Below are 26,755 nucleotides of genomic sequence, written 5' to 3' on the forward strand. Positions count from 1 at the left end.
CCATAGTATCTATCCCATAGGGTCACTATGATAATTACCTAAAGAAATATCCTTAACGTTCTTAGGACAGTGCTTAGTGTGCAGTAAGCACTCAATAAGTGTTTTCTAGAATTCTTCAACTTTGACCGTTGCTCCAATCACATTGAATCATTCTTTCACTGGAATAAACTTTGTTGCCTATCTTTGAGCCTTTGCCTTACACCTGGCTTACCTTACCTAACTTTCAGAATTCTATCGATTCATGTTAGCATATTATAAATTCTACCTCTTTAAGGTATCTTTTCTGCTGTCCTCCGTCCCTAACAGAACTCCTCCCTCTTTGGACGTTGAGACACCCTTGTATCTCTTCCGTTGCACACATCACATTCTGTCTTGGGGTTTAGACATTTGCCTCCTGTTCTCCATAGGCTTTTACTCTTTTGAGGGAAGGATCCTGCCTCCATCATCACTGAATCCCACCCAGCCCCGTGCTCCCTGCTCCCACAGAAGAGGTGCTCCATAAATGCTCCTGTACTTGATCCCCAGCTCCAGGCTGTGCCTCTACACACAGGCTGCCCTACATGCAGAGTCATCATCGTGCCTTTTAAGAAGTAGTATGTATGCCCAGAATAATCATAAAATAGCCCTTTGCCTATTTCGCAAGTTAACTAAAATAAATATTTTCCCTACTTTTATAGTCCCTCATACTTTTACGACGTCAAAACTGTCAAGCTTAACTCGGCTCTGAATTCTCTTTGTAAGTCTTATAACAGCTCACAGTTGTAGCATGCTTTATCATTTGCACCTGCTCAAATCAGTTCGTTGGAGCCACGCAGCATTCTTTATGGGATACAGAGCAGGGATTCTCCTCATTTTACACATGTTGAAAATAAGACTTAGGTGGGGTAAGTGCCTGGAATAAGACCCCATGGCCCAGCACATTCAGACCTGGCTGGAGCCGCACAAGGTGGTACGTTGAGGTCTGGTTCTCTGATTTAGCATCTCCATCAGGTGCTGTTGCCATGGCAACACCACACTGGTGGGCCACAGAGAAGGTCTAAGAGATGCTTTCCTCATAAACAAAGTGATTTTTGTAAGTTATCCAAAAGAGCTGTATCTCCCACTTCACTTTTCCACTGGCATCACCAAACTGAAAGATTCTATCCTTAGATAGTAAACACATGTAAACACCACATCAGCCAGAATCTGGCCAGTAGAATCACCTGAGTTCTTTGACAGATTGAAGAGCTCTGGATCTATTACTTTTTGCTCTATGTACAGTTTTTGCCCTTGTGCACTCTAAGCTTTCTGAGGGTCGGGGCATGGGCAACTTTTTTCTAAAATGTGTAAGGCAAATAGGTTTCACCGCACCACCATTTGAAAGGATTGTTGGTAGACACCTGGAAATCTACTGGATTGATATATCTACTTATCTGGGCAAGCAGAAAAGAGTAGCCTGATGGTATCTATGCCATAGACAAGGGACACTGACATACTGTGCTGCTGATCCTCCTTCAGGACTAAAGCACTTATTGCACCAGAGGGCAGGAATGCCGCTGGAAGGCAGCCCTCAGCTGGTCAGCCCTCTTTGGAAAATGCCTCTGGTGAAGAGACCGGGCGCATCCGTCACAGGGATATAAGTGCGTGGCCCCCTTGCCCCAACTTGGAACAACATAAAGGGCCAGTCCAGCTCCAGAGCATCCATGAAGTAGGCTGAGGCCTCTGTTGAGGTTGCATCTCAGCCCAGTTTCTCCCTCTGCCCAACACCACTTCCTCCTTTTCCATTCCTCAGGTGTTGATTCCAGGAGCACTCCCTCATAAACTTGCTAATCTCCTTGGGGTCTGCTTCCAGGGGAACCCACCTGCAACAGGGAGCAATGAAGAGGCGCCGTATATTGACTGACTGAATTGATTAATTCATTAACTGAGCCATTCATTTATGCATTAAGTTACTGGCAAATCCTATTGGCCTTATTCTTCAAATATATCCCTAGTAAGACCAATTCTCACTTGTCTCTCTGCTACTCACCAGCATGCAATTCAGAAAAAGACAAATGAATTGTAGAAAAGCCCCCACCTAGAATGCCAATTAGAAAAAGGCATCTTTCCTCCTGACTGATGCAGCTCCTGGCTTGATGAGAAAAGCCAGATGCCCTTTAGCAGTGAACAACCTGTACCATCGTACACTATGGCCTTGCAGCCAGCTCTTCGTAAGCCACCATGACCTCTTGTGTGAACTGTAACCTCTAGCTGCCTTGCTTGCCCCTGCCCACTCACTGTATCCCCACACCAGCCTGCACGTCCTTTTAAAAGGAAATCAGACCATGGCCCCTCCCTTCTCAAAATCATCCAACTCCCACGTATGCAGATAAGTCCTATTAGTCCCAAGTTCTCTGGCCCGGCAGCCTCTCACCTCATTTTCTACGGCTCTCCCTGCTCCCACTCACTCTGTTGCAGACACGCTGACTTCTCGGCTGATCTTCATGTTCACGAGCGCACTCATTCCTCAGGGGTGTTGCCCTCGCTTTACCCTCAGAGCCCAGAGAGCCATGCAGCTGTCCTCTCATTTCCCTTGGGTTTCTGTGCAGCTATGACAGAGGTCTTCCCAGACCGCCCCTACCCTCTTCTTACCATCCTCCTACCCGGACTTACTTTCTCATAACACGTGATCTCTTACATACTTGTTTATGTGTTTGTTTATTTTCTGCTTCCCCTTACCAGAATATAACTTCCACGAGAGTAAGAATTTTGTTTTGTTCATTACTATATCTCAGTCCCTACATTACTGCCTGAAATATCAAAGGTATTCAACAGATTCTGCTGAGAAAAACGACTGAATAAACAACCTTGCTCACGAACAACATTCAGCTCCTACCAAACCTTCTGCAAGCGCACAAGGAATAGGAGGGTGAAAAACTGATGGGAACATGCTCGTTAGGGCTATGTAATGCAAGACTCCTGAGCTCTGGTAATTCTTACAAAAATAATGGATGAGATTGTGAAATAATTTTGGTAGAAACATAGTGTACTCCATCCGGTATCTCAGCCCAATGGCCAGGCTGGGGATTGGAGTAAAGTGCACATGTTTTCTACCAAAATGTGACTTCATAATTCTACATGGCTTTCCTGCCTTATTCTGACTTCTGACTCCTGCTTGGATGAGACACAGTCTATCCTCTTAGATAAAAATTACAACATTTTTCCAGTGAGAATAGAAATGTGCTTTTTGTACTGTCCACCTCCTAAACCAAAGCCATTTAAAGTAGGCTCTAATACTACTTTAAAGCACCCAAATATTTACATATAGATAGATTAGTAGTCATCAAAAATTTTTATTTTCTAGACAGAAGTTAGGATTCTTTTTTTTAATTTTTATTCAGGATATTATGAGGGTACAAACATTTTGGTTACATTTTATGTTTTTGCCGCACCCACGCGAGGATCAGAGGCATGCCCTTCCCCTCTACAATGCTCACCTCGTCCGTTAGTTGTGAGTTTCCACCCACCCAACAACCCTAATACCTGGAGAATATTACTACCGTGTGAGCACCATAGTGTTGATCAGTCAGTGTCAATTTGATGGCGAGTACATGTGGAGCCTATTCGTCCATTCTTGTGCTACCTCACTTCGGATAATGGGCTCAAGCTCTGTCCAGGAAAATGTAAGAGGTGCTAGATCACTGTCGTTTCTTATGATTGAGTAATATTCCATTCTATACATATACCAAATTTTAATAATCCACTGATGGATTGGAAGAAGTTAGGATTCTTAAACTAGAACTCATTTGATTTTAATCCCTGACATTTTGTGCAACATAAATACATAAATCTCATCAATCTAGATAAATCTAATGTATTGGAATGTTCACCATAAAACACCTTTCAAAGACAAAGATGAGTTTTTAGTAATAAGACTTTATTTCACACTTGCCTCCAAGATTTGGAAAGCTGATACACGTGGTTTTTGGATAAGTGGGTTGTAATCATTGTTAGTCATTTCTCCAGTATGTTTCCTCTGTGATTTTGAGAGAAGGAGGTTTTATTGATTTATGCTTCTGATTAAATTTCATATAGACAGATGGAAACATGATAAAGTATTTGCCTAAATATTAATTCACATGGCAGTTAAGCTCTTGGAATGTTGTTTCCACTTGAGTTACAGGAACTCAGCATTCTCTTGATTTCATTTTGTTTCATTTTGCAGCATGAAGTTATATAGACAAAGTACCAAACCAGGTTTCTCACTGGCTGGGTGCTGCCCTCCCTGTAGATCGACTGTGTGACCTTATACAAGTCATTTGACTCTCCTGGACTTCAGTTTCCTCCTTAGTCAATTCTCCAATTTAGATGTGTTATGCAGTAAAATTTTTGCTATTGAAGAAATTGAAGGATTTATCTGCATAAGTGTCAAGGATGGAAACAGAAAATTATTTTTAAAAGCTATGTCCCAAAGATGGATTATACACAGACACACGAACACACACACCTCTTTGCCTCTGAATGCAAACACAATTGCAGATATTACACAGAAATTGTTTGTAGTGGTTACGTACAGGGAGTGGGATTGAGGCTTGGGGAGAAAGAAAGGAGTCTTTTAATTTTAATTTATATATCCTTATATTGTTTTTAAATTATTATATATATATATGCATCATTTTTATAAATTAAAGGTTTCAATAGTGATGTGAGAAACACATTTGATTTATCCTTCAGACACTTCTGTTTTTTAAAATAATGTTTATTCCTTTGTAATTCAGCAAAAATCAATGAAGATCTTTTTCAGTAAAATTCTATTTTTTCAGGTGGTTTCCATTTAATCATTGGTACACTGAAAAGAGAACAGGCTTTGGAATGAAGCCAACTTGGGTATAAATCCCAGATGTAATATTTAAAAGCATGTACTTCAGGCAGATTATTTGAGCCTCAATCTTCTTATCTACAAAATGGGACTAATAATAACAACACTTGATTGCAGGCTGATAATCTGTTGGGCAGATTTTAAATAATTAAAATAAAATACCTAATAAGTGTGTGGCACAAAGTAGGTTCCAGTGATAACTATTAATAGTACTATTATCATCTTCTTTTCTCTTTTAAGATCTAGTGATGAATGAAAAGACATTAAGTTATAAGACAAATTAACATTATTTTCAAAAGATGGCTCCTTAAATACTTAGTTCTGAAATATAGTAGTAAAAAACTTTTTCATGTTTTTTCTTTTATTCACTTATTCAATAACACTGAAATTCATTTAGCTTCGACACTTTTGGAATACAGCCAGGATCTATTCCAAGAAAACCTGGGGCTCTGATGACAAAAGGCACCCACTCCTACCCCAACCAGCCCCTAGACCCAGTTAGAAAAACTTGTTCTTGGGGAAGCTCTAAGAGAGCACACATTTTCTGCCTAAACTCTGGCACCAGGTTTGACCTGGTGTCCCTCTTTGTCCTGTACTTTGTCACACTGACTTTAACCTTTTGCCCCCCAAGTACTCACCCAATCTCAACTGGCTCCCGTGTCAGTATTAAACTAGAGTTTAAACCCATTCCTTTTGTGAGCCACAACAGATATGTGTTGTTTGAGTCAGGGAACCAGGCCCTGTATGGTCTTCTAGATAAAAATACTGAAATGAGTTTATCCAGACTCTAGTGTTTTTGGCCAAGGCCTGTGTCCTTGTTCTTGGTATGAACCAGTTACGGTCAGTACCTTCTTCCATTTGGCCCACAGAAGTCAAGTTTTGCATGAGGCTCAACCTCTTCATGGGAAGAAGGTAATATAATTCCACCCATATCATTAAAATTGGATAAGAGAATGAACAGAAAACCCATGTGATGTGCATGCAGCTAGGCCATTCTGACTACGCAGTCATTTCTCTCTGCTTCTCAGACCTTCATAAATAGCACCATCTGTGGTATCTTAAATAATTACCTAACCAATGGGGATGATTCTGTTTTACAGATAAGAGTCTCAGATCAGAATTAACTTGGGTGGTGGACTGCCTTTAATGCAAGCCACCAAGGGACCATGCTTATAATCTTATTTAATTTGGTGCATTTTGAGGGTGAAGGGAAGAGTTATATGGGTCATAAAACCCAAGTATGATGCAGTTGAAAGAATCCTGGATTCTAGCCTCCTTCTATAATTTTACCTTCCCAGGCTTCTGTTTCTTTATCCGTAAAATAAAGGGATTATACACATGATTGCCGAGGTCATCCGGCCATTCTGTGATTCCAAACACTTCAAAAATAATAGGCACAAATGAAAAAACTACACTCTTTGGATTGTTTTTGGACAAAACAGAGGATACCAAAAACTTTGGTTAATTCTATGCCACAGAATGCAATCATTTTCAGTCTGTTCGATGGCAGCAGGTGATAGGTATATCTCTCTGTGCTACAGGGAAAGACATTCACAAACGGCTTCATGGAGGAGTCATAAAACTTGGCTTCCTCAGCCAAAGGAAAGCTGCTCAAAACTGCTATTCTCTGTTCACCTCAAAATGCTCTTGCCCAAGATCACCAAATGCCCTCATGTTGCCGAATCAAATGGTTTCTCTTTGTCCTCATTTTACTAATCAGCTACAATAACAGCTGGACACTCTCCCTGGAAACACTCTCTTTTGGCTTTTGAGGCATCTCTCTGTCCTGGCTTGCCTTCTTCCTGCCTGGCCACCCCTCTCAGCCAGGGTTTTCCAGAGAGACAGAACTCCTGGCTGGCACCTTCTCTCCATCTCCACTCTAAATCTTGGAGTACCCCAGGGCTTGGTCCTATACCCTCTTTCTCTTCCTTACCTGCACCATCTCCCTAACTGATTTCATCCAGCCCTGGGCATCCAATACTATCTGCAGGCTGATAATTCCCAACTTGATGTCTTCCTCTCGGACTTCATCTCTGAACTCCAGATGCCCATGTTGAATTATCTATGAAACATTTGCATTTAAATCTTTAACAAATGCTTCAAAAGTGATGTGTCCAAATCAGAACTCTTGGATTTTCCTGTGCCCACTATGGCCCTCCCCCACCTGACCTGCCCCCGTTCCTCTCTGTCTCTATAAATGGTCCCACCACCCACCCAGTTGCTCAAGCCAATTACCTAGATATCACTCTGGATTCTCCTTACTTCCCACAAGCATGGCATAAATAAATCCTGTTGGTTTACCTCCAAAATACTGACTATATCCCAAATCCATGCTTTGACTCCAAAACCTGTACCAAAATATAAACTGTTCTCATCTCTTGCCTACACAACTGCAAAGGCTGATTTCCTGGCTTCCACTTCACTCCACCATTGATTCTCCACAAAGCAGCCAGGGTGGTCCTTTTGAAATAGAATTCAGACTTAATCCCTCCAATGGCTACCCATTTCAATCAGATTAAAATCCAAACCTCTCACCACGACCTAAACATCCCTCCAAGGTCTGGCCCAGCCTCCCTCACCGTGCTCCAGCCACACTAGCCTTCTTGCTGTCCTTCTGTCACACACGGCTCACCCCGACCTCAGGGCCTCTGTACTGCTCGCCGTCCACCTGGCATGGTCCCCACCCTCTCTCACTAGTACACAATTGGCTCTTCTTCCTTCTTCTGCTCTCAGCTCAGTGCCACCTCTCCAGAGCTCTCCCAACCATGAACTGAAGCAGGCAGTCCCATCCCTTCTGCTTTCCTAGCATGCTCTTTAATTTTACTCCTAATGTACCTGAATTGACTTTATCTCTTTCTTTATGTGCCCATTGTCAAAATTCCCCATGCAACTGTAAGCTCCACAAGGGCAGGGTTATGCCTGTCTTCTGTGTTCCCAGGGCTAAAGCGCCCTTCTTTCTCCACCCAGAAGTCAGAGTGATCTGTGCAAAACAAAAACCACATCAGCTCATTACTTGCCCAACACCCCCCAGTCCCGCGAAGGCCTCCCATTTCTCTCAGAATAAAGTCCACTCTTTCCCGTGGCCGTCACCAGGCCAACACGATCTGGCACCCAGGTACCTATGTGACCTACTCTCATTCTCACTTGTCCACTCCCCCCTTGCTGCGGCCACACTGACTGCCTTGCTGGTCCTCAAACACATCATGTGCTCCGCTCAGTGCCTCTCTCATTCAGGCCTCTGGTCAGCTGTTTCCTCTCTAGAGAGTCTTTTCCTGCTTACCTAAGCCCAAACGGCTGCTCCACGCTGTCCTATTTCTCTCCATGAAAACCATACCATCCAGCACATCTTACCATTGTTTGTTCAGTCATTTATCTTACGTTTCCCCACCAGAACACACACTCCATGTGTGTTTTGTTCACCGTTGAATCCCCAGCACCTGGCATCCAAAGATCCTCAGTAGCTATTTGTTGAATGAATGAATAATCTGGTCTTGCTAAAAACAGCTTACTTTTTCTAAATGGTGCCTGTCTAGGTAGATTATACCTAAGCAGTAGAAAGACTTATTCCAATAGAAATTGCTCCTTCTTTTCAACAGTTTAGGTCCAGAGCCCCAACCCCTGTGCTCCAGTTAAGACAGTCCCATCTATGGGCGAGAAGAAAGATTTTCCTGCCCAGTCCCTGCTTATACGGCACTCAGGGCTCCCCTGTTCCCTAACTTCCAGTTTCTAGTCAGACTGACCGCTTGTGCACTTGAAATTCGTTTTCTACATTTTAATTCTGTTGACTTTGAGGAGACGTATCTTTAAAGAGAGACTAAAGTTCCCCTGAAAGTGGTGATTTATTCTGTAATTGAGCCTGTTTTTTGTTTTATTAAATGTTATTGTGAACGACAACGCAACTATGTTCCACTTACGGATTCCCTCACATGGCTAAGTAGTGTTCCAAATACAAACAATGCAAACAGCTTGGGAAAATGGGCTTAACACGAATGAAAGCAAATTAAGCCTGCTGATCTTTTTGTTTGGTATAAAGCTTTTTGTTGGCTATAAAGCACAGTGGTGACTTTGGATATAAATTTAATATGCTCAAAATTAAACTATTCTTTTCCCTACAGTCCATCTTCTACTAATCCTTCAATTGACAAACTCACACATATTTACTGAGCTCCTACTGTCCACCTAGCACTGGTGGAGGGGTAGGAATGGTGAGGGAAGCATGGATAGATATATAAATATGTGTGTGTGTGTATATACATATATATGTGTGTGTGTATTAATATATATTCACTGTCCTTTCAAAACAACTACTCTGATTTCTTTAAATAAAAATATCAGAAAAGGGGGAAAATAACAAAATGAAAAAGTGATTGTAGAAATTTCAAAATCCTAGACAACTAATGAAAGTTTCTTATTTAGAGTTAAACTTCTGCTAAGAAAACTGCTCCCACTGGGCAGACTGCTGCCAAGGCTGGTAGGGAAGCTGGACTCTGGCGGTTCGTCCAGGCTTGGGAGTAACCACCACAGCTGTATCAACATCTCTGTGGACAGACTGACAGCAGGAAAGTCCAAGGGCTTTTGTCCACCAGATTCATCAGTGAGTTCTGAATGGTAACATTTCACTGGGTAGTTAGTCATACATTTAGCTCACGTGCGCCAAACACCAATTCTACAATCCATTCATTCAACAAGTCCTAAATGCTTCTTACAGGACTGGGACCAGGGTAAAACAAAGGAAGCCAAGTATAGGTTCAGGGCCTGTCTTCATTTAAAATTTTGCAATTTTGTTCATCATGAAATTTTTGCATTAATTTTGAATTTTTAAAATAGCACATTAAAATATTAGTTATTTTGATTATTGAGATTTTTGGCACCATCTTCAATTTTCCACCCATGGTGAGTGCCTCACTTGCCCTAGTCTAGGCCCTGCTTTATCACGTGCTGGGCATTTCACTAAGTCCTGGGATTAAGGCAAGGAAGAGACATGGATGCCAACTTCTAGAATCATAGCTTAATAGGAGGGAAAAGGTATGTTCTGAAGCAAAGCCAATAAAATGAACGAATGGTAAGCACTTGAAGAGAGGTTCAAAAATCATGACAGTGCTTCAGGAGTGACAAGGCAGGATAGAAACCATGGCAACCCTTCCTGCCCCAGCCCTGCCACTTCTAGCTGTGTGATGTCAGGGAGACCACTCAACCACCAGAGACTTCTGCTTCCTTATCTGTGACCTAGAGGGAATGTCACCCACCTCAGAGCCTGGTTGTAAGGTGAAACGAGGTTAAGTGCACGAAGCATGCAGGCGCCCAGGATAAATGGCAGCAATTAGTAGCTGTGATTCTATTTAAGTGGGCCTGGGGAATAGCCCATAACTCTTTGTTATGATACCGGATCCCCCACGCTTCCATGGAGAGAAGGGCATAGAAATGCAACACACTGTGTGCATTTGCATAAGGATGCATGAGAAACAGGGCCACGCACTCACACCCAGTAATTGGCAATTTCTTGTCAAACTGCTTCCAGAGCTCCACATTGAGTTCTGTGTCATTTAGTATCCTAAAAGAAAAATCTGTGATAAGGGAGTGTTTTCCATATGATCTGTAGTTTTATTACCATGATGGATTTTGGGTGTCCGTTTGGTTTATCACAGGGGAAGAGAAGAGCATTAAGAAAATTGTTTGAATAATTCATACACAACTGGTAGTGGGAGGACCTTCCCAGTTTTCTGAAAAATAACTCTCAAACCACAGACTAGCTACGGATTTATCCTCCTCCCCACCGCTGCCACACACACGCACACACACACACAGACACACACACACACAGACACACACACACTCCTTCATATTCATGGCTGGGCAGTGTCTTAGAATTTAGTTTCTACACGTTATATATCTTTCTTTGCTGAAGAATTACTTTCTAGATTTGTCAAAAAGAGAAAATACTACCTTGTTTCTGGGAAATCAGTCTGTTCCCACAGGGGAACGCTCGCTCAAACCAGCAGACAGAGGGAAAGTTGGTGGCACCACAATGGCAGGACTAAAGCATAACTGAAAAATCCATATTTTCTATCCACTTCTTCTGCCTAGATACATCCCTGAGGGAAATGCATCATTTTGCAGAAAGTCTCTATGATGTTTAAGCTCATCTGGGATTTAACTTCATTGAACAGATCCTGACAACACATTGGCCTTTGTAGATTGCTAAGGCTGCCGTGCCACGGGGACTAAGATTCTTTCATCCATTTGTCAAACATCTATCGAGTGCCTCTTCAGTGCCAGACACTGTGTTAGGCGTGGGAGAATCTGAGGACGGGTTCTTTACTCTCACAAAGCTTAGGGTTTAACAGGGTTGGGAGACAGTAAACAAATAATTAAATCCACAGGAAAGATATCAGAGAGCTAACGTGCTAGAGAGAGAAATAAAATCAGGCGATGTAATAGTAATTGGGAGGAAGGTCAGCCTTGAGATGGGGTGGTGGGTGGGGAGGTGACATTTCAGCCTAGGCTTGAATGATGAGAAAGAGAACGCCCTGTGACTGGCTGGGGAAGGGTTCTGGGCATACCCAGGAAATGGCACCCCCTTACCTGTGTCATTCACAGGTGAATGAAGCATGTGCTGAGCTCCAGTTCATGGAGCGCGTGGACCGGGTTTTGGGGTATGGTAGTGCAAGTTTCACAAGACAATAACCTTTGATCTCGACCCCTTAGCTTCTAACAGATGCTAATAGAGCTATCAGACATCACAGGGTCTCTGGAAAAATGATGAAGAAATCTATTCTTCAAGGATTGAAGCCAAAGAGAACTGAATGTAGTAGTAGAAGCTTTCTTTCCACTTGTAGGAGACTGAAACTGGCTTTGGGAAGTGGATGTGAAGTCAGTTTTGTGATAATGGAACTAGGTTACCTGAATGAATGAGGAAAGAACTTGTTCTAGGCTTGGAAGAACAAGTCCTAAAGGACCAAGAGCCAGTGGGAAGAGGAGAGAGGGGAGAGGATCATGCAAGATGAGCTTAACAGGAAGGGGTAATAGACCACAGGCCCTTATGATCCTGTCGCTTCCTAAAATACACGTCATATACCATGGCATGAACTTTGGAAATGTTGAAACAATCTTCCTACACCCTAGTTTTTTCATCCATGAAGAGTACCTTCCTCATTGGGTCATTATAAGAATTAAATGAGAGATGCATGTTCCTATCCCACGGGTCAAAAGACATTGCCCACTACTGCACTAAAAGACAGAAAAACCAATCTCATTCCTCTGACTTTATCCAAGGTTGAAGGATATTTCTTGTTCTTGGGCTGACATGTTGTTTCCTGCTTACATCTCTCCTCATCTGAGTTCAAATGTATTTTTGCATAACCCAAGCAGACAAATATTACATTTTTCATTTTTCCTTGCATAGGGATTCTTGATTCATTTTCAAAACAAGACCATCAACATCATCGAGGAACACAGTTGGACTGGAATTTGTCCAGAGAATGCAGGGCAGTCGTGGGGACCCTTTGAATGTGAGACTCTCACAGGAGTTCCCAAGTTAATCCCATTTAGAACTTGGAACCAAGCAGAAAATTCTTCTGTTGTCCCAGGGCCCTGTGCCATTTCTAAAGGAAAAGATTGATTTAAAATTTCCTCAAGTTAGAATTCACTTCCTCGAATTAGAATTCATTTCTCCCTGTCTACGGGAGAATCCAGGAGAGGAATGCTTTTACGTGGTTCTCTTAGTCACGTACATCAGAACTCAAGTAGAAAAGTATCTTGCCTCAAAGTGCAGTAAAAAAAAAAAAAAAAGGAATATGACAATTGCTATATCCATCATGCACACAGTCTGGAGCCAGAAAAGCTGTTATAAAACATAGCCCTGCTACCTAGGGTCTTAATGATCTTCAGGTTTCTCTGTGCCTCACTTTCCTCAACCCTAAAATGGGGATTAAAATAGGACCCAGCCTTCACTGGGCTCTTGGGAGGGTTAAATTAGTTAATACTATAAAATGCTAGAACAACATATACACAAGAGAAATCACTCTATAAGGGTTAGCTATATTATAACTACTGTTATTATTTCTATTGCAAAGACCCCCTGAGACCTCATGTCAAGGGAGAATGGGAACAGAGGCAATACAGCAGAGTGGCAATGTTCTTAGTGTTTGAACAAACCTAGGTTAAAATCCAGGGGCCATTAATTACTTGTTGAATTAACTTGGGAATGTTTTTAAAAACCTCTAAACCCAATTTCTTCATCTGTAAAGAGTATCTTCTTCATAGGGTCATTATAATAATTCAATGAGATAACACATGTAAGGCACTTAGCATAGTATTTGGCATATAATAATTGAATAAATATTCAATAAAATAATGTCATTATTTGTTTTCCTATTGAATCTCCGGGTTCAATGTCAATACGCTGACCCACTGCTCAGTAAATGCTTGCCAATGCCGCTTTGGTCTCTGAGCTTGTTTTTAGTGGCTCCGAAATGAGATCTAAGGATAAAAGTAAAAAACAATCATCTATGTATCCATTTTCAAAATATTGAAATAAAACATGCCAGGCTTCATCCTCAGCTCCCAGCTGAGGGTACCTCAATGGCAAGCCATTCTGCAGCATACCTGGGGGTTGGAGACAGAGACTAGAAGGAGATTGAAATTCTGAATCCATGTTGTTCACTCTGCAGGCTTTTTCCTTTGTCACCATTTCCAAGGCAAACTTCTTAAATCATCTGAGTCTAAAACCAGGCGTCTTTTGTGCATGACTGTGATTCACTGTGCATTTGGGTAGAATGATGGTGACTATTATCTATTTTTCCAAGACCCATTAATTTTCTAAGGATTCTCAGACTACGAGGCTAATATTATGCCCAGCAAGAGATCACTCATAAATGTGTCCAAACTTATTTTATGACAGGAATATAGTCACAAAAGCATAAATGGCTTCCTAACAACCAAACTGAAAAATGAAAGGGGTTAATTAAAAATATAAACCATTTTGTACCCGTTTCATCTACCAGCAATTTTTACTGTGAGTAGCTGAGTTTGTGGAGAGACAAGAGGCTCAAGGAATATTCTGAGAGGTGGGAAAACTTTCTTAGCAACTGAGCTATCCACTTTCAGCTGTTACACAAATAGGTCACCCTGATCCTCTCTCCAAAGTTGGTTAATAGCATACTTGACAGACAAGAAAGCCACTGGGACCAAACTTGAACATGACAGAAATGAAGACATCATTGGTAATTATCGATAGGTTCTTTAAATGGGAATGGTCTAAAAACTTGGGATTACAGAAGAATTGTGCCTCATGCACCTTTAGATGCACTCTTAGATATATTATTCCCAACACCACTTCTCTTGTATTCTACAATATTCAGCACAGAACCACGTGTAGGTAGTTTTTTAAGTATTTTATGTTGACAACAAAGATGACAATCTGAATCACTAATATATAACCTGGGATACATTCATTTTTTTTCAGTTTTTCCTATATATTTTTCCAAATGTGAGTTCTAAGGGAACTAATATTCACTGTTGATCCTTTTTTTTTTTTTTTTTAAAGGTACTAAAGTTTTTTCAGAATCTGTGAAAAAAGAAAAAAGTTTTCAGGAACAACAGTGCAATTTCAGACGTGCGTCACTGATTTTCAGGATTTGTAATGGAAAACCAAAGGGTTTCTTTCCATACAACTTATACTTCAAAGTTGGCTAGTGCAGGATCAAAATATACTTCAAAAGAAAATTCTCCAACAATCTACTCAATTATCCATTTTTAATAAAGTCACAGAAATAGAAGAAATCTGTAGATAATTAAAAAGAAAACTTCCTAAGTTATACTTTCAGATGAGATGGTCTTAATCGTAAAATATTGTTAAGCAAAGGAGGCAGCTTCCCAGTGAGGCAAAAGCATATTAAAGTCATGTTCATTATAAGCATAGCCCCAAATAACACTTCAGCTCTCCTTGGCAGTGAGGCAAAAGTTTTTCAAATAAGGAATGGAAATTTCTCTAAGCATCTAGCTAAGTTATATATCACCTAGCTGTATAGAAACATTGCCATTCTGTTAAGAGTAATAGAATGAATAAGTACCAAAATGCTTGTCTAGAAGGGCAACCAGCCTGCAAAAACACATTTATCGGTGTACTCTTTTAATGCTTTCAGAGTAGGAATAGATGAATTTGAAGGTTAGGAATACTCCTTAAGACTGCTGAAGTATTTTAGGTCAAGCTGTAAATTTTTCCTGAGGTTTTCTTCCAAGATTATGCTGAGGAATGAGAAGAGAATCCTTCAAATGATTCCAAGAGTAAACTATAATCTGTTATGGAAAAAAGAAGTAAAAATTACATTTCCCCGTCTCTTGATGCCTTCCAAAGGCTGAAGGTTTGCCAATGCGTGGGGGACACACTAGGTGTAGCTGGGGGCTGAAACTCAGGGAAGGAGTTCCAATGTTGGGACATCAGCAAAATTGATGATGTGGGCAGAGGCTTCCCACTTTGTCTACAGAAGCATAAACCTTGCAAGTCTGTCTTCCTTGGTGTTGACAACTGGAAGAACAAAGGCATCATTCTACTCACTTGTGGGAGGCAGCCTAGGACCAGGGGAAGCTGAAGCCAGGTGGGCTTAGGTTGACGTGCCCACTCTCCTGCTCTCTAACTGCGGTGCTTTGGGCATGTCATCCTAATCTCACTGTGCCTCACACTTTCTCATCTATAAAATGTTGATAATGACCACCTTCAAGATTGTTGTAAAGGCTAGAGAAGGTGACAATAAATGTGCTTAGCAGGCACTGCTTAATGCTATCTGTAGATCACAGACCCTGGCTGCATAGGAGGCTATTGTGTGACTATTTCATTAAGTTTCACTTCACACTTCTCCCTGGGAGCTACTTCTACAACAGAAATAGGATATGCTATGCATTCAAGTTCCCTTAGACCTAAAACATTCTCCTGCGGCTTATGAAAGATTTGTTAGTGTTTTTTAATGGGTAAATTCCAGGACACATGATAATTACCACAGATTCAGCCCAATCTCCTACCTCCTCTGCATTTTTACAGCAGAAATAACAATGACACATATTTCAAAGTGGACATTCCAGTGCCCTTAGCCACTTAGTGCAGGGCTCTTGGGTTACATGGGCCAAAAAAATTCATACGTTTTTCAGGTTTCTGAATTGTCAAAGCGGAAATTGGGTCTAATCCAGAGCTAGTGAGGAATCCCCACCTCCGCCCCCCGCCATCTTTTCAATCTTTCTTTGCTGGTCCCTCCCCCTCACACCATAAACAAGTTAAAGTCTCCCCTTCTTAAAACAAAACAAATGTAACAAAAACAAAAACTCTCATCTCAAGTTTCTTTGTAGGTATGGTTGACCCTCTTTCTTCTCACATCCAAACATCTTTGCTGAGAAATCTCTACCAACTGTCTACATTTTCCATTCATTCTTCCACCCAGGGCGGCCTGGTTCTCCCCTCATTGTTCCGACAAAACTGCATTCATTCAAGCACCAACAACGTCCTAATTGTCAACTCCAATGGCCAAGTCCACCGTGTCCACCCTCTCCAATGCGCGGGACTCTGCTGATCACATCCTCCTTTGGAAACTTCTAACTCCTTTGGCTTCTATGACCCTTCGCTTTCCTAATTCTCCTCAAGCATGCCTGGTTCCTTCTGTTTCTCTCGTGCCCCTCTCCCCTTGCTAAGCTAAAGCCTTAATTGTGAGTTTTAGGCTTCATGCTTGGCCTCCTATTGTTATTACTTTCTAGCTTCTCCTTGGGCGATACCATCTCTGCTGAAGATTGTACCACAATTTTTATGCTGAAGGTTTCCATGGCTGCAGTCTCCCCAGATTATACCCGGCCTTCAGATTCTTACTGAAAGAAGACCTGCTGGAAATCTCCACTTAGGTGTTTCCCAGGCAGCTCAGAACCTGTCATATATCTTCTTCTACCTTAAACATGAAGTTCCTCTTGAAATTCTCTCAAATGTTGGCACCATCAACCAAGCAGCTGCCCAAACCAGAAGTCCCAGAGTCACTCTCCTTTGACTCTTCACTCCCACTCATCAAGCCTCAAGCCCTGCCAATTTAATCCCCTTTCTGGTGCCTTATTTACTGCTTTCCTTTTATACTTAATATCCCTGCCCTAATTCAGGCCCTTGTCATTTCTCACTTAGGCCCCTGGGGAGCCCCCTAACTAGCCTTCCATGGCCAACCTTACCTCCCCTACAGCTACCAAACAGGCAGGTCCAGCAGTGGAGTAACAAATACTCAGTGGCAGAGTCACACAAATGGTTCTTCCAGAAGGATCTTGCCTTCACCTTGCATTTCTTTATTATTCTTGCCCAGATATAGCTCTAATGACTTCCTGCTGATTCTGAGAGCTGATACCCTTCCAATAAACTCATTTTCTATTTGATTTAAACAGCCCCCTTATGCTGTTTGCAATGAAAATCCCTGACTAGCACACAACTCCTTTTACTCTCTACTATAATTACAGATTTATGTCTTCTGGATTGGCCTATGGTTGCCACCAAGGGCCAGGACCATGGCTATGTACTCCACATACTGTGCGCTCATGTGTATGTCCTCCAGCTACTGACACAGTTCCTGATGGACAGTAGGCACTTAAGTGCTTGTTCATAGTATGGATATTCTTCAGTAGCTTTTTCTATAAGACATATTATTTATTCATGATGCTATGAAGTTACAGTAGGACACACTTGTTTTATTATCTTATTTTTAGCTTCAGAATCCCCCAAAACACACACAAATTTCTTGCAAAATAGAGAAAGCAAATATTCTGGCAGATCTCACTGAATTGCAAACTTGATCTTTTGGTTTCTCCATCTGTTATAACTGAATGCAAGAACTTCTTCCCAGAGCAGACAGATATCTTTACCGGCTTTTAACCATCAAGGCAGGTACTACTGATAGCTCACACCTGAGTGCCTTAGAAACACTCACTCTCAATTGCTAGTTCAAAGTCTGATAATCTTTTGCCAAAAAATACTTTTCAGATGCAACAGCTCCACTCTCAAGGTTGCACTGTGATTGTTTGTGATGGCAGAGGATCAAGGGACTCAGGCAGCGTGATGGGTAAATAATCCAAGAGCTATTTTCCCATTGGCATGTCAGGGATGAAATGGGCCATGTATTGGGGAGGCCAGCTGTAATACTGCTTCACTGTTCTATTTGGAAATTACAACATAAGCCTCTAAAGTCTTTGAAGTCCTATGGTAGGAAGGATTATTAAACACAACGTCCTTCACTACAGGAAAAAATGTCAAAGGTTTTCTTTCCTTTTTTTTTTTTCAATCAATCTCAACATGGGCTTTAGAAATTGATTAAATTCAAAGTGTTTGTTTATACCATATTCTGTTTGTGAGGTATTATAGGAAGGATGTGATCCCTGATCTCAAAGATGTAATAGTCTGATGAGATGATGGGGTGGAGATTCCAAAAGAGAGATGCTAATAAGATTTACAGAGTGGGAAGTGAAAGCCATGGGCAGGGAGGGAAAGGAGAGGTTCATTTCACCTGGGAAAATCATGGAATGTTTTAACAAAGAGCCAGACCTCAAAGCATGGATAGCATTTAAATAGGCCAGGGACATGGGAATAAAAAATCAGGATTATAGAGGCGTAGAGACAGTGTACACACACTAAGAGGCAATAAAGTAAAGTGTATGTTGAGTGACCAGCACATTAGGGATTAATAGGAAGGAAGAGTAGAATTACAGTTTGGGACAAATCATGAAGGGCCCTGAATGCCAAGCTAGGTAGTTTGCACTTTATCCTGTGGGCAACTGCTAATCATCAAAGGATGCTTAACAGGAGGGCGTTTCTTCTTTCTTACAACTGGAGGGGTCATGGAGTTGGTAGCCATCTCAGTGCATAGTCCTCAGCTATGGACACACATTAGAATCACCCAGGGAGTAGGTTTCTTTGTTAATGTGTTTGTTTTTTTATCAATGCCAAGTCTGGCCCCTTTCCTGGTCAAAGATATCACTGTCTCTTGGGGTAGGAGCTGTACAAAAATATTTTAAAAAAAATTTTTCGGTGGTTGTTAATATCCAGCCAGGGCTGAGAACCACTGCATAGGTGAAACAGGGGGTTGTTCATATGATGGAAACTTCTGATATACTGCGAAAGTTCCTTACTCTTAAATAGCCTCCTCCTTTATTACCAACAATCTATTCTTCTGTGTTAAGCACTACCTTCTTCTAAGACAGACAGATAGAGAGGTAGGTAGCTGAATATGTAGTGAAACACTCCAAGACCTGAATTGAACACAACCTAGACCTGAATGCATAAATACATTTATATGATTTAGTTGATTAAGATAAGAATAAAAAAAATTGAGGGAGAGTGCTGGGATAGTTGTCAGATGTAAGAAGCAGGGCTGACCAGCAAGGCTGCCCAAGACAAGTTCAACTGCCTGCTGGCTCTACTTATCATCTCTATTAACATAAATGGATTTCACTCAAACTCTTACAAACCAAATGTTGTTTAATAAGAGAGAGAAGTGGGACTGTTGTTGGGGTGATCTACCAAAAGACTTCTGCTATTTTAAGAACCAGAACTTTTTATGAATACTATATCCCAAGATGCAAGTCACAAAACATGGTAACTGTAGGCTAAAAGGTTTGAAGATGGCAACAAAAGCATAAAGTCCTATGACAAGAAATTATTTTTTCCTCCCAATATATTGTGACCTTGTCTGACTTCTGCAATTATGAGAAGGGAAACATCCTAAAAATCCCCAGGTGTCTTGTTGGGGATCAGGCTGGGGGCTGGGTAGCAACTTCCCATTCAGCAAGTCTAATGTGAGTAGGGAGGAACCCATACTGGGTGTTGGCCTTGATAAAAGGAGGTTAGCCAGTCAGAGTCTACATCCAGAAAAGTCAATCAAGGAGGGAGGAGCAGGCAGATATCACTAACCCAGGCAGGTTAAGTCCCAAGTGGCGGGCTCACACCAGGGAACTCAAGGACCCGGACTAGTTGAAAAGGAGGCCAAGGGTTAAGGACCTGCCCAAGAGCTTAGAGGATGAGAGCTCAGTTTGGCTGGGGGTCTCATAGAAGGCATCAGCACCACCAATAACGGAGCTGATTGATGCTTAGGTACCAACCATAGGGGACAGAGAAGTGGGGAACAGCAGGCTGGGGTGGGAGACTGATGAGGCAGACAGCAAAGCACTCCTGGCAAAATCCAGTAATTTATAATTTAACAATAATTAATAATTTATAAAGAAAAAAGTGTATTCCATTGGGAATGCGTATGATAAGCGTGAAACTCAGTCTTATTACTTTACATTCACACCTCGTTCAGGCACACAAAGTGAGAGGAGGCTCACTGATCCTTACACTAGAGCCAAATGATGAGAAAAAGAAGATTCTTTCCCTGGTGGAAATAATGAGCAAATGGTAAAACTATAAGCAAAAGAAAATTACACTCTCCTTAGCTCACTGGAAGATGTGTCAGAAAGCTGTCTGAATTAGAAGAACTAATGTTTATTTGTAATGTTTATACAAATCTAGTAACACTAAGAGTAAGAAAAACAGGTTATTATGTATGTTATGTATAATGTGCTCACCATGTGTTGAACGTATTATTGTATATAATCTTCACAACAATCTTATGAGATAGGTACTTTTATTATCTCCATTTTATAGCCAAAGAAACTGAGACACAGAGAGGATAAATAACTCACCCAAGTCCACACAGCTTGAAAGCGCAGAGCCTGGGTTCTAATCCAAGCTGTCCAGCTCCAGAGTTTGTATTAACCCCTAGGCTTAAGCTATTGCTCATGATACAGGGGGGAGGGTAGAATGAACCAGGAGCATGCAGGAAAATGCATAAGAACATTTTCATGATCTAATACTGGATTCATTCATTCAAAGAATTAGTTCATTCAACAAATATTTAGTGAGCATCCATTATGTGCCATGCCCTTTTCTATATGCTGAAGATCGCAGGCAGGTAGGATCCCTACGCATCTGAAAGAGTGAATAAATGCTAGGTGGTATGGCATAATATGTAGTGTTTTGTAGGTTTGGTAGGCCCAAAGCACTGCATCTTTGGAATCTGAGTTCTTCCACATGTCTGGAATATAATTAGCTCTCTGATGAAGAGTTTCCAACACAACAAAGCTAGCTGCAGAGTCCAGGTCTCAGGGGAGACAGGGATGTTCGCAGAGAGGCAGCACTGCTGGAGGAAAGAACCCGTGGAGGGCTAAGGAGATGAGGCCCTGCCCCAGGGCTGCCCCGACGTGTTCTGTGTATGAGGTGGCTGCCCTGGATGACCCCCAAGGCCCGGCTCTAGGATCTGGGCTTCCAGGCAGAGCCAGGAAGAAGCAAAGCTGTCCTTGGGCACAGCACATGAGAGCCATGCTCAACAGGACAGCAGTAGCAGCCCGGGCAGCGCCAGGGAAGGGCACATGATACTGCAGGATAACTTGGCCAAATTTTTGGCGTCGACTATCTCTCCCAGAGGCATCCAAGGAACCTCTCAGACTTGTGCTGGTTTCTAGTCTCTACCTAATGGGGGATTGTACTTCTGCTTAGAGAGCTCCAAGAGAACAACCAGCAGAGACGATGCAGGACCAAGCAGCCCAGGAAGACAAGAATGGCCTTATGAACTTTGTGATGTGAGAGTGGGATGCTCAATCAGCCCCCCAAAGTCAGGACAGGAGCTATAATCTACAGGAAGGAGAGGACCGGCCCTTCTCTCCCAGGAATTCCCCTTGGGATCCTGGCCAGACTTGTGGCTCCAGCTGGGCCTCAAGAAATATCAGGCGGGATTTATCACTGTTAATAATAACTGGCACATGACTGAGTGCAGAACCGAAACGCAGATGGCCAAGCAGCCAAGAGTGTCCTTAAAAGAGAAGGGACGAGTTTGGGTGAAGGAAGGGGGTATCGGAAAGAGATACACACGTGCGCTTACAACGTGATTTCAGTACACTCTACCACGCCCCAGCCACCCCTTGGTTACACCCAACCCCGAAGCCTGCCTGCCTCAGATGCTATCACTTGCTCCGAGATACAAAAACCATCCAGACTTTTCCTGTATTAGGCAATTTCTCACACCTCAGCCACTATTGTGGAAAAGCAATGTTGGTCTTCCCTACAACAAGTGCTTTCAATTTCCCTTTTTAATTCCTCTTAACCTGACACATTTCTGCCTCTGCCTTCCCTCCCAGGTGGCTTAGTGTTCCAAACTTCTCATTAAGGAGCAGTATCTGGATTTGGTTTTACCTCCCCTCCTTCCTTCCTAAGTTCCTCTAATGGCTTCCTCATAGTCAGGTTAAAGGTGCTGAGCCACAAGGCCCCAAAATGAGAGTGAAGCCAAACTCCACTCAATGGCTCTTTTAAATTGTGCCAGCCCAACCGCATGGTCTCCAAGAATCCTCAGCCGAAGGGCTCCTGCCCCCACAGCTGGCATTAGGAGAATGGAACGAACAGTCTCGATTCAGCAAAGCACCATCGCTCAAAGGGGCTCCAAGATTCTCTGAACTATGAATGAATCAATCACAGTTGAATTTTTTATGGGATAAATGAATGAATAAAGATGATTTTTACAGGATAAAATAGATCCACTCTTTCCTGGATTTACTTCAAATCTAAGATGTAGAAGTGAGTTCAAATTTGAGTCTGATATAATCTCACTTCCCTTGTCTGGGTGAAATCTACCTGATCTGTGCCCAGTGGAGACAAAGCATATCTCAAAATGGCCATGAATGAGGGACATTGGAACTGTAATCAGAGATGCTTAGGGACTTAATACTCTAAATAAACCAAAGGAGTGAATCTCAGATAGAATTTCGGGCAGGAGGGGAGATACATAGAGACAAGATGACTTTTCCACCTACCCCTAGATTTAATCCACCTGTGATGAAATTCTAATTTGCAGATTGTTTTCCAACTTAACTCCCTTCGCTGGGCTTTAGCATCTTTCTCTCCACTGTGAATTAACATATCGACCAAGGACATATAGGACGTGCCATTTGTGTTCCTAGTACTTGTGGGCAAAATTCTCTGAAACCCACAACTTTCATTGGTGGATCCAACAAGTGGAGGTGGATGGGACCAGTTTCAAAGGGTTTCTGCAGCAAGATGATGTAAATTTGCAGAGAGGCTTGTGAACAGTTTGCCAGATTTCAGCCTGGAATAATTTTATTATCTTTAATTTACCAACCTAGAAGTGGGTTTATAGGGGAAATTCTTGGTGATGGCTTCTCAGCAGGTGACCATAGCAACCGGCACACGGCCCTGGAGTCTGGAGTGGACTGTTATGTCCAAGTTCTGGCCTTTGAAAAACCAGATCTGTAACGACTGAAGCCTAACCTGCCCGCTCCACCCTGGAGAGCTCAGAGGAGAATGAATTAACTTCCCCCAGCCAAGCCAGTAGTGGCAATCCTGAGCCAGAAAGCAGTGACTGTTAGAAAGAAAGCAAAAAGCAAAGCCACAGTGCCTTCATTATACTATTAAACTGTAATCACCTTTTCCTATAAGTATCTTCCTGTTTTCCCTGAAGGAGGACTGTTTAACTGCCATACTGGGCAGAGGTGCCAACTCAGCAGAGAGCATTTCCTGTGGGTCTGGGAGGCGGTTGTGTTCAGCAGGCTGTGGCATGCCCCCTGACCCAGAGGCCCCATCCTGACAGAGGGCTGCGGGTGGGCGCTCAGGGACTGCTTTGAGCTTCCTTGTCTCAGGGCCAGCACTACAGTGAGGCAAGCCAGGAGCTGTTCACACTCAGGGTCATGCGAGTGGCTCCTTTGCCCCAGTCCTGGCCCTGCTGAGGACCCACAGTACAGAAAGGTGTATGTATGTGTGTGTGTTTGTGTGTGTGCATGTGTGTAAACACACACTGTGAGAGTCACTGGCTCTCAAAGTGTGACCCCCCCAGACTAGCAGCAGCAGCAGCCTCTAGGAACTTGCTAGATATTCTCAGGCCGCACTTCGGACCCACTGAATCAGACACTCAGTGAGTGGGGCCCGGCAACCTGCATCTTTAACACACCCACCAGGTAATGCCGACGCAGCTAACGTTTGCGAAGCACTGTGCTAAAGAACAATGCTCTCCAAAGCCAGTCTCGCGGCATATGCAAGGCCATCTCCCAGAATGCTTCCCCCACAACCACAACAGGTGACATTAAAGAGACTTTCGTAAATCCATCAGCAAGGTCGAAATCCCTCCGATAATAAATCAGGGATTGCTTTTTCCCAGCTACCCCTAAGTACACTGTAGTGGGCAAGACTTGGCAATTGCTGGAGATAAATGAAGATTACTACTGAACTAGTTCCTTTCTGCTGCTTCTCCTAACTACACAGCTCAGAGCTGGCCACTCAGTGACACTGTGTGACATGAACCAGCCATTTGAATATTCCAAGACTGAGATTTCTTCCTCTGTAAAATGGATCTAACATTACCCCCTTGTGAGGGTCAGAGAAGCTAACGTATGTATGTAAAGCCCTAGGCAGAAGCCTGGGGCAGAGTGAGCTTTGGTGACAAATTCGTACATCTCACCAGAAGTTCTGGGCTCCATCCTTCTCCAGGTCAATTGAGTGGGGAAGGAGGTATTTATGGTGCAGTGTTTTTTAGAGGAGGCTATTTTCCAGTCCAGATGGTCTGGGGCATCGGGTTTCTAAATGGTGGTGACACAAGGGAGAGAGAAAGGGAAGGAGAAGACACCCAGTGTCTGCTCTTGGGTACTGAGAGCCACTTACTCTTTATATAAATGAAGTGAAGAAGACACTTCTGAAGACCTCACACTTAAACTTTGTCCCCGGGACCTGACCAGTATGGTGTAGTGAGGCAATGATCAACGCCCACCAGCTAAGTGACCTCAGGCATTCCACGGTGGACTCAGTTTCCTCATTTGTCCAGTGCTGGATTATAAACAGGAGTGAGGATGAAATCATGCAGGAAAAACACTGTCAGTCACAAGGTAGATGTGAGGTCTTAGCACTGAGGTCCGGTTGCAGAATTATGGAACCACTTCTGCAAAGCAGAACTAGTGCCATCCGACTCTCCCAGCTCACACATGTCTACTGAGGATCAGAAAGGCTGAGACCCGCAGGGGCCGCGCAGCTGGTGGGTGACAATCACTAGCTGTTCTCTTTCTCTCTCTTCCATTAAGGAGCTCTGAGATGGGGAGCAAATTCTCAGAGGTTCTACCCACAGGCCAGGTAAACAAAAGACGGCCTCAGGTGTCTTCCTTGGCCATCCCCTGCAGCACGGCTGCGGCTGCGGGTTGGGAGGAGAATCCATGACTCACGCTTTTCCTGCCGAGGGGAATTAACTCCAAGATAACATTACCCATGTAGGGGAAAAAAAGCCCAACCAGTGAGGACAAAAGTTCACCTCGGGCTCTTCTCCACGGAGCCACCTTACCTTCCTCATTTAAAATCCACGGCAAAAACTCAAACACCGAGTCAAAGCCACAGGTGTTCTCTTCAAAGGCACAGGACCCAGAGGGCAGGTCCAGGGCACCAGCGAGCTGCAGGGCTGCGGGCACAAAGCGAGTTTCAGTTCAGTTTGGGCTCCCATCCGTGAGGGTTTGCACCAACTCGGGGCGCCCCGGGGGACGACCTGGTGAAAGTGTGGGGAAGGCATGCGGGCGGGGCGGGAGGCGCGAGGGGGGGGGATGCACTACCACCCCCCCACCCCGCACTCCCAGCGCCTACTGCGCACGACCCCACGCCCACCCCACTCCCACTCGCCTTCGCTGGGAGAGGGACTAGCGGCTGCAGAGGAGGACCGCGAGGCGCCCTCGGATGGCCCAGCCCAGCACAGCCAGCCCGGCCACCTGGGGCAGCAAGGGCCGGAGCGAGTCGCCAGAGCGCCCCCCCGGGGTGTCCCCAGGTCCAGGCCTTACCTTGCACCGCCAGGAGGACGACACTTAACAGCATGGTCGCGCTTCAGGGAGGAAGGCTGGGAAGGGGTGCAAGCTGCCAGCCGGCTGGGACAGGCTGCTCCTGGTGAAAGGATGCGTGGGGGCGGGGGCGCCGGGGACCCGGGACCCGGGGAGGGAGGCAAAGCGTGCGCTCGGAGCTGCCCAAGTTTGCAGAGCGGCGCCCGGAGCCGATCCGCGCGCCGGAGGCGCCCGAACGCAGAGCGCCGCGGCTATGCAGCCGCCGGTCAGACCGCCGCCAGCTGGTCCCGGGCGACGACGGGGCTGGGCAGGGAGGAGACAACAGCACACTTTTGAAAGGCCGGCCACGACTGGCTGGGAGAGGAGAGGCCGGCACGCAGTGCCTTCTCAGGATTTTAAAGCTTGGGACCAGACCCCTTGCAGATACTTGGAAGGGGCAGGCCTTCCAGGAGCCTCTCGGCTGGGTTGGGGCAGGAGGCGCCCGCCCCGCCCATCCGCGGTGGGAACCAGCTTATTTCTGGGGACAGCCTCCCCGCATCTGGCATGTCGGCCCCGCAGGGCTGGCCCTAATTTTAACTTCTCCCCAGAATGCAAGAGGGTGGAATTCTCCTAGGACAGCCTAGAGGAAAATTTGGAAACAGTTGGGTGGAATGAGCTTTCTATCTCAGGAGTTTCAGCCCAGTAATGCTAACCCTGGAATACCACCCCTCTTTTTAGCCGTTGGAATGTCTGGCACGCCTGGTGCTCACCATTCCCTCTGTCCGGTGAAATGGGGCATTCCTCCTCTCCAAAGAGCCATGGTAGATTGATTAGCAGAGGGTTCGAAACTGGATGTGGAGGCTGAGGGTGGGGGTGTTGGGCAGGGGGTTACTTCTGAGGAACCTATTTGCTACAAGTTTGCTTTGAGCACTAGATGACTATCCAACAATATTCTCTTCCAGTAAAGAGTTCTTCCTCCTCTCCTCCTCCTCCTTCATTCTCTTTATAATTTTGTGTAGGCAATTTTGTGAAGAGGGCAGTGGTTCTAAAACTTTAGGGTGCATCAGAATCCCCTGGGAGACTTCAAGG

At 43.8% G+C, this 26,755-nt stretch overlaps 1 protein-coding gene across 2 annotated transcripts in view; it reads right to left on the minus strand.

Annotated features, from left to right (window-relative positions):
* MAMDC2 (MAM domain containing 2) overlaps positions 1–26,320 on the minus strand; it is a 157,542-nt gene extending 131,222 nt beyond the window's left edge. For both annotated transcript variants that reach the window (XR_001137359.1, XM_012641595.1), the window contains exons 1-2: positions 25,691–26,320; positions 25,207–25,320 (exon numbers count right to left, since the gene is read on the minus strand). Coding sequence is in view for 1 of the 2 variants with exons in the window: in XM_012641595.1 (XP_012497049.1) it covers positions 25,207–25,320; positions 25,691–25,724 (148 nt within the window). In the remaining variant the exon portion in view is untranslated. The remainder of the gene's footprint in view (positions 1–25,206; positions 25,321–25,690) is intronic.
* Positions 26,321–26,755: the final 435 nt, after the last annotated feature.

Source organism: Propithecus coquereli, unplaced genomic scaffold (assembly GCF_000956105.1).
Source record: "Propithecus coquereli isolate 6110/MARCELLA unplaced genomic scaffold, Pcoq_1.0 Scaffold166, whole genome shotgun sequence".
NCBI lineage: Eukaryota > Metazoa > Chordata > Mammalia > Primates > Indriidae > Propithecus > Propithecus coquereli.